Source organism: Dermacentor variabilis, chromosome 3 (genome assembly GCF_050947875.1).
Source record: "Dermacentor variabilis isolate Ectoservices chromosome 3, ASM5094787v1, whole genome shotgun sequence".
NCBI lineage: Eukaryota > Metazoa > Arthropoda > Arachnida > Ixodida > Ixodidae > Dermacentor > Dermacentor variabilis.
In genome coordinates, this window is record NC_134570.1 from 67680088 (window position 1) to 67688316 (window position 8229).

General features: G+C 49.2%; 1 protein-coding gene across 1 annotated transcript; it reads left to right on the forward strand.

Moving 5' to 3' along the window:
* Window positions 1-654: 654 nt before the first annotated feature.
* On the forward strand, window positions 655-7045 carry LOC142573977 (high-affinity choline transporter 1-like). The gene is made up of 3 exons (XM_075683174.1): window positions 655-950; window positions 3800-3907; window positions 6670-7045. The coding sequence occupies exons 1-3, from the start codon at window positions 719-721 to the stop codon at window positions 6852-6854; spliced, it is 525 nt and encodes a 174-aa protein (XP_075539289.1). The 5' UTR covers window positions 655-718; the 3' UTR covers window positions 6855-7045.
* Window positions 7046-8229: the final 1184 nt, after the last annotated feature.

Below are 8229 nucleotides of genomic sequence, written 5' to 3' on the forward strand. Positions count from 1 at the left end.
GCAGAGATGTGCTTCGACGAAGATAGGTCACAGGCTTTGCAGGGTTAAAGTTATGACCTGCGGAGTGCGCAAACATAAACATTGGGTGAGATTACACGTTGTATAGGACGAGAATAAATATTTTGTCATTAAGTTTTATTGTATTCGATGCGGTACTAAGGAAGATCGTACGCATTGGATTTAATTTTATAACACTTAATCTACCGCTTTACTAAAGCCCTGCTTTGCGTAGACCCCACCACGTGAATTAGACCTGAAATATTTTCTCGTTTCTTCTTGTTCTACCATGCACCCGCTTCGTGGATAATCCCCCGTTCTAGGCATTAAAAAAAATATTTCGCAGTTTTACGTGCCAAAACCACAATATAATTACGAGGCACGCTGTAGAGCGGGAGAATCCGGGTTTATTTTGACCACACGTAATTCGTGAAAGTGCACCCATTGCACAGCACACGGGCGTTTTTTTTTTTTTTTTTTTCATTTAGCCCCCCATCGAAATGTGGCCGCCTCGGCCGGGACTTGACCCTGCGCTGTCGTGCTTAGCAGCGAAGAGCCAAAGCCACTACGTCACCACGACGTCTAATCCGTTGTGGGTGCGTGGCGATGTTTGAAATAATCATCATCAGCAGAAGCGCCGCTCGCGAGTTTCGCGTGTGGCCCGTGGCACGCGGCCGTCCCATTCGGTCCTCGTCCCAAGCGGAAGGCTAGGAAAGGCGCCATGGCTACGGTGAACATAGTGGCTCTGCTGTTCATAATCGTGTACTACTTCGCAGTCATGATCGTCGGCGTCTGGGGAGGCCGCAAGGTGCTCCCGACGCAGAGCCACACGATCGGCCCGCATGGGTCCCGCATATCCAGGCGGAAGAATGAAGACGACGACGACTTCCTGGTCAGGCTGTTCGTCGCCAACCGGGATTTGCCGCTGCTGCTCGGCGTCGCATCCATGACCGGTGGGTGAAATGGGAGCGTAACGTATAGCGCGTTTTCGGGGCCTCCGAGATTTGCGCGCGCTGGCGGGTATTGCGCCAGTCGTCCCTTTCACGAGACTTCATTTGAGGGATCGCCAGCCGTTCGTGCGCAGGCGCGAGTAAGAGCGGGCGCGAGAGTGAAAATCTGGGAGCTTTTGCTCCTTGAATATATGACTCGATCTGTCTAGGTACTATAGTATACGGAGGAGGTTTGTTAGCGCGCGTTGTACGTGCTTGTCCCTAGGTGTGCCGGCGTGCCGGCAGTGCGGAGTGAGGTCAACTTTACGCTCGGACGCTGGCTACCAGCGCGGTGAAATAGGTGAAGCAGAGGTCACCGACGCCCCATTTGGCGACCGCTATGTCGGACGGACTGTCTCGCACCTGCGGCGCTCGTGCTAAGCCAGTCGTGCGGGACCACAGCTTTCTCGCACCTTACGGCGGCGTACCTTGGAAATAACACCACAGATGTTTCCGTAGGAGCGGACTGCAGTAGAGGCCGGGCCGCATATATTGAATATCTAGAAGTCTGAGGGCCTTAGCAACCGCGTTTGAACGCAAGTGGCTGAAAGGCCGCCGGTGACGCTCGACGCCCCTGCGACCGCTATGAGGATACGTCGCGCTACACTAACGCCTCGTACGCTAACCTAACGAAACGTAACGTTAACCTAACCTAACGTTAACCTAAGCAGACGCGGCCGAGACTCGAAGACAAAAATCCGCACGGCGTAACCACGTGAGAATACGCCTCGCCACCCTAACGTCTTTTACGCTAACGTAACCTGATCTAAGGTAACCTAAACATAACCTAAACCTAAGCTAACCTAACCTAACGTGGGCGAGACGCAAAGCCAATAATCCTCACAGCGTGACATAGGCAGTGGACGGCTGGAGCAAAACCTGTTAACGCGCGCAATCTTGGAGGCCATGGCGTGTTCTCTGAGGTTTTCTCAACCATTCACTACGTGGCGTCCCTACTCAACACTACGAATCCGGAAAAGATTTAGTACATCGGTCGTGATATGAACGCCAAGATATTTACCCGCAGCAAAAGCCGCAGGGAAGGTCTGCCTTTCAGAAGCGCTGGGATTAAAAGCGTATGAAAGCATCATTGGTCACCTGTCGAGACAAGAAATATGCATTTAGAATACTGGTAGAAAAAGGAAGCAGGGAAGAGGTTGATAGAACTGGAGTATTTACAGGCATAGGCAAGGGTACATATAGAAACAGAGGTCTTAATGAGTGAAATATCAAGGAGGTATAGCCAAGATGTCAGAATGCTATATATATGTATAATACCTGGTAAAACAGCCTAGGTATCTCACGCCGACATACTTCGAAGGGGATGCCAATATAAACATTTATCGTCATGATTACTGCTGTTAGCAATATAATTATCGTCATCAACAGTACCGTAATGCAGATAGGAGTAGTCGCAGAATAGTCGGAGGAAGAGAATGCAGCCTCCGATACACCAGTGTCCGCAAATGTTATTGTACCCAATTAAACAGCTAAATACCGAACAGTAAAGAAAACACAGCCTGTTTAGCAGCAACTCCAAGACTAGCATCGATTTCAATATGTTCGTCCTGAATGTGCTCCGAAGTATACTTCGATGTCCAGTTCACAGTTTCTGAGAAGCTTCGCTCTCGCAGTTCGGGACGCTCTTTAACTGGATTGTTAGTGCCTTCCTCAGCAGATTTTGGGTACGTCTTTCTCGAAAGTGGTGCTCAGTCGCGCTATTTCTTCTAAACATACTTGAGTATACATGCTCGCGGCTTCTTTTTCGCAATTGCAACTTATATATATATATATATATATTCAGGTTGAACGTGTTGAGAACGTTTGAGATAATATCCACGCGTTGTGAATGTCATGTTGTTTCATGGCATTTCTTTGCGGGCTGTCATTGTCAAAAATTCTGAGGAATAATTCAGTCAGGAACGTGAAAGCGGGTCCGAGTAAACTTTTTACTTGACTGGTATAACTTAATTCTACCTTTGGTGCGGCATACATGTGTCAAAATACACGCGACACCTCACAGCGACGCCGACAGCGAAGGCGAAAATTCGCCTGCACTGTGAATATAATCGCTATTGGAATAATAATAATTGGTCGATCTCTTGAAATTAGTTACGTGGGCATTGTGACTTCTTGTGCAAGTAATTTGCGCCTTTGCAGGAATCCATCCGAGGATGCGGAACAGCGGCGTCACAGACGATTTAAAGAAAATGTATAACCGTTAGAAGTAAATAAAGAAAAATAAAGGAAGGAATGTAAAACTGGGGTTACATATGCAGTATGTTATGAAGAGTTGCGCGTATAAGAGGACGAACACACACACAAAAAAAAAAACGATGTATACGGAAATAACGCTGGAAAGAGCCGCTGTTCACGAACATATAAGATTCTAGGCAGGAGCGAGAACAAAATAGCACGTGAGCTTCTAGAAGCTTTTTTTACATCAAGGAAACGGGCGACGACTGCGTGAGCGACACTTTTATTACCTTGTTCGGAAAACCATTTTCTGCGCAGCTTTTCTTCACCTGAGGCAGGCTTGATCTGCTAACTCCCCTTCCTCGCCCATTCTTTTTTTTTTTTTTTGGCACTTGCGAACACTGCCTATATACGCAGCTTCGAAACGAATAAAACCAGTTTGCAGTTCGTCCTTTTATACGCGCAACTCTAACATAGCCATGCACCAACTCGCTTTGCAAGTTGTTCTAAATATATGGAGTAAACTATGTTTTTTTTTAGTGTGTTTTTGACAAGAGCGTTTTAAGTTTTTTTGATAGATGTTCACCCGATTCTAATTAGTCTTCGTGCTCTTACAGCAACCTGGGTTGGAGGCGGCTATCTAAATGGCACTGCCGAGGCAGTCTACAGCTACGGCATCGTAAACTGCCATGCTCCGATTGGATACGCTATGAGCCTGTTTCTTGGTAAGTTTATGGCAGTCATCTTGCTTCCGTCAATAGAGGGTTCACCGCACAGGGTTGTAGTAAACCTATTCGTTGTAATGTTGTGATGGATGTGAAACAATCACACAGCCAGGTAGACAGGACCGTAGGGAATGTCCACCTTCCAGAGGCGCGCAGGGGTTCAAAGTTGCTAGGAACGTTGACTTGTCAGTGGTTGAGACGAGCGAGATACGTTTGGAGTATTGGTGGGGGAAAGAAAGCAGGGAAGAGATGTAACCGGCGTCGTTACAGGCATTGGCAAGTGTACAATATAACTAAAGAGGTTTTAATGAAGAGAAAGTTAAATTAGAGATGGGCAAAACGCTACGCTTCGCGGTAGATGTAGTAGAACTTGCTTAGCTCAAGCATCCTAGGTGACTATTTGTCGCCGGCTCGCTTATAGGCTATTCCATTAGAAATCATCATCATCACAGGCGCTTAAAGCACACGCAAAATTTCTACAAACCCGAATGCGAAGTAACGGCCTCGTTCCGCGCTAACTTTCCGGCGTCATCGCATGACCACCGAGCACAAAGTGTCCTTTTAGGAAGAACACTAGAACGGAGTGCTCCGTGACAATTCGGAAACCTAGTCTTAGCAGAAAGGTCAAAATTGGCTCATCAAAAATTGCCGCTTGCATCTCATTATCACCACGTGATGGGCGAGCTGCTTGCCCGGGTGCCCTGTCAGCATGGGAGAGAGTAGAGCGGAGAGCTGGTGGCGAGAGCTGATCGTGACTAGGGCGTCACTAAAAGCTACCACGAACGAGACAATGTTTGAAATGGTCTGGCAACAGTGTAGGGCCGATTTCCCAAGAGGCAACATGTCTGGAGGAAAGAAAGCGAGCATTATGTCACGCAGCCAGCTTTGGCAAGCGAACTCTCAGCTATAAGCCATTCTCTTCTCTTTTTCCCTCGCAGTGTTGGCCCAACACGCGACCTCTCAGACTCTGCGTACTGGCCAAGAATGTTTGTTTCTCGGTAGCTTTTAATCGATGCACACTTGTCCGGCACGAGGCCTTTTTTTTTTATCGCGTTTGGCCGAACGTTGTGTGCATGCGTGAATTGCGCGAGAAACACGTGGGATATTCTTCGTCTCGAAATCTACATTTCTCTCTAGGTACTACAGTATAGCAGAACATAGCGCGCATCGCTCCTTTTGTCCCTATAGTCGAGCTGCGATACGCGGAATCGGATAGGTATTCCGGAATAGGCTATAGCTTTCCGTTCGGCTTTCGTGGCGCCTCGCCGAAACGTTCGGATCTTGGCTATATAACGGCTCCTGTGTTCGGGCTCCTCGTTTAACCTTTCTTTTTAATTTTCATTTTTTATGTTCCTTCATTAGTATTCCGATCGCAATGATATGGACACTTCAGGCGTATATCGGTCGAGGTCGTCGCCTTTTTGTTCTGTATGAAGTCCGAGCGCGGTAACATCGTGGCCACGCGCCGTATCCTCTGGGTGCGAGTGAAAGCGTGCGATGGGGATGCGAGGGTGGTGGCTCGTTCCAGCGCGCAGGGGAGGAAGCGTGCATTCTTCCATAGCGCGCAAGGCGATGGTGAGGAAGGGGGGCTGTTCTACTCCGGCGGCGGCCGCGTATGGCGCGGCTGAGCGCGACAGCGCAGGCCCTTTCTTGAAAGCGATCTGCGATGGGTACAAAGTCCATAGGAGCGCCGCGGGCTGATAGTCATCGGCGCTGTGTGCACTGCGCTGTCGCCGTTTAATTTGCGTTGAAGCGAGAGACAGCGCGGAAGGCAATTCGCTCGCTCTTGCGGCCGCTCTACATGACGCCAGCGGACTGACATTGAGTGTTCGCGGTCATCGAGGGAGATGTCTTCATGATTGTCTGTGCGCGCGTGGCACTATGCTTGTTAATTTAGTTAGTAAGCGAATGTTTGCAAGTTTACACGGCCGATAAATCTACTATACCCTTACTTGGTATAACGGTACAGCAATTTCCCTATCGCAATCGGCGCTTCACCTTTTGGGCGAAACGGCGACTTCTAAATTCATTTGCCTCTTTGTCTTCTATCGTGACTGTATTTTTTTTTTCGTTCCTATGTTTCGCCACCGCGGATGACGCGGAGGTTTCCTGCGTATACCGTGCATTGCGTGAACATTAGAGAACGCCACGTGGACAAAATTAATCCTGAGCCCCTCACTACGGTGTGTGTCATAATCCGTATCGTGGTTGTGGCCACGTAAAACCAAAGAATTTAAGTTCTATTTATATCAAGTTTGAGACTATGTGCAGTTTAGACCACAATATGTTACGTATGGGCGTGTATAGTCCGTTCACAATTCCACCCGCTGCGGTGGCTTAGCATCTATGGTGGCGCGCTGGTGAGCACGAAGTCGCGGGATCAAATCCCGGCCATGGCTGCCGCATTTCCATGGCGGCGAAAAACACCCGTGTACTTAGATTTAGGTACACGTTAAAGATCCCCAGGTGGTCAAAATTGTTCTGGAGCCCTTCACTGCGGCGTGCCTCACAATCAGATCGTTTCTTTTTTAAAGCCCAGCATTAAAAAAAACTAAATTATGGGGTTTTACGTGCCAAAACCACTTTCTGATTATGGGGCACGCCGTAGTGGAGGACTCCGGCAATTTCGACCACCTGGGAATTTTAAGGTGCACTTAAATCTAAGTACACCGGCGTTTTCGCATTTCGCCTCCATCGAAATGCAGCCCGGAATTCAATTCAGTGTTCACAATTCCAGCGATTCCCTCTCTTTGTCTGCGCAGGCGGCACTTTCTTCGCGAGCAAGATGCGGCTGACAGATTCGCTGACGATGCTGGACCCGTTCCAGAAGCACTACGGCCGCTGGACGGGACTGATGTTCTGCGTGCCGGCCGTGCTGGGCGAGATATTCTGGACGGCTGCCATACTAGCGGCTCTGGGCAAGTGCTGTGCGCAGCCGTCGTGGTGATTTAACGACTGCAGCATACCGCTGTAGAGATAGGAGCTTGAGGGCTACGTTACCGGGTTGCTAAGAAAGGAGGACAGTTTCGTCAAAGGGGCTGAGCTTTGATAGCGACAGTGAAGATTAGCGTAGCGCTCGAAGTCTTCAGACGAAGTGTTGCCGCTATATATCGCGCACCGGACCACTGCCGGCTGAGCAGCTGAGACAACCAGACATCACCCTGGCGCAGGTATGGGGCGTCTCACAACTCTAGACTCAATCGGATCTGGTGCCCGGAACGTGTCGTGCTCTCTTTGCGTCATTTGTGTAGGCAAATGTATAAGCGCGCGGAAAGGCACTGGAAAACGAGCGTCGCAAACAGATATCAAAACGTCTTTGCGTGCAGGCGACACGGCGAGCGTGATCATCAGGGTCGACTCCCAATACTTCATCATCATCTCCGCGTTGGTGATCTTCTTCTACACGTCGCTGGGTGGTCTCTTCGCGGTCACGTACACGGACGGCCTCCAGCTCGCCACCACCTCCTTCCTGCTGGTGAGCACATTGCGCGTGACACCGACGCGCACGGCGTGGTATTTATAGCTTCGCGAAATTCTCGGCTGTAAAAAAAATTGACATGTTTACATAACTTTTGTTGAGATGCCCCTATTGGCCTGTGGAAAAGCACTTCGTCGGGCCAGGCAGGCCCCTGCAATACCGCGGTATATACTCTACAGATTACAGCGCACGTAAGCAGCGCTTGTCGGTTTCTGGCATAACGGTACAATAAGAGTGTGATTGTGAAGAGGAAGAAGCGCTATTAAGGACCATAGATAAAACAAATCTTTAAGGAAGCGCCACTCCTCCTTCCCTGCTGGTTTCATCCTCTCCAAAGTAATACCCTAAACTGCCCGGGAGCGCCCCCAAGAAGGGTACAAAATATATAATGAGGGTGTGCATAAAAACGGGGAATGTTTCGTGTGAGTTATCACGCCGAATATAAAAAAAATTGTGGGGTTTCACGTGCCAAAACCACTTTCTGATTATGAGGCACGCCGTAGTGGAGGACTTCGGAAATTTTGACCACCTGGGATTCTTTAACGTGCACCTAAATCTATAAGTACACGGGTGTTTTCGCCCCCATCGAAATGCGGCCGCCGTGGCCGGGATTCGACCCCGCGACCTTGGCACCACTATGTATGGCACAACTGCCTGAGCGTTGATGATGTGTTGACCATGCGGAACGTTTTAAAAGCCTGATGGTTCATCGCATTATTATTTCCTACTCTGCCCTTGTACGGCACGCGATGACGGAGAAGAGCAAACGCCAACTTGACGCCAGGAAGACGCCGCTGCGTGGTTGAGCATATTCAGAAGGTCGTTTGCCCCTTTTGTCGGCTAA

Excerpts from the sequence above, each read along its gene's own strand:
- LOC142573977 (XM_075683174.1), top strand. The coding sequence starts at position 719 with ATGGCTACGGTGAACATAGTGGCTCTGCTGTTCATAATCGTGTACTAC. Across the intron at positions 951-3,799 it reads CGGCGTCGCATCCATGACCG|CAACCTGGGTTGGAGGCGGC; the intron begins GTGGGTGAAATG and ends GTGCTCTTACAG. Across the intron at positions 3,908-6,669 it reads CGCTATGAGCCTGTTTCTTG|GCGGCACTTTCTTCGCGAGC; the intron begins GTAAGTTTATGG and ends TTGTCTGCGCAG.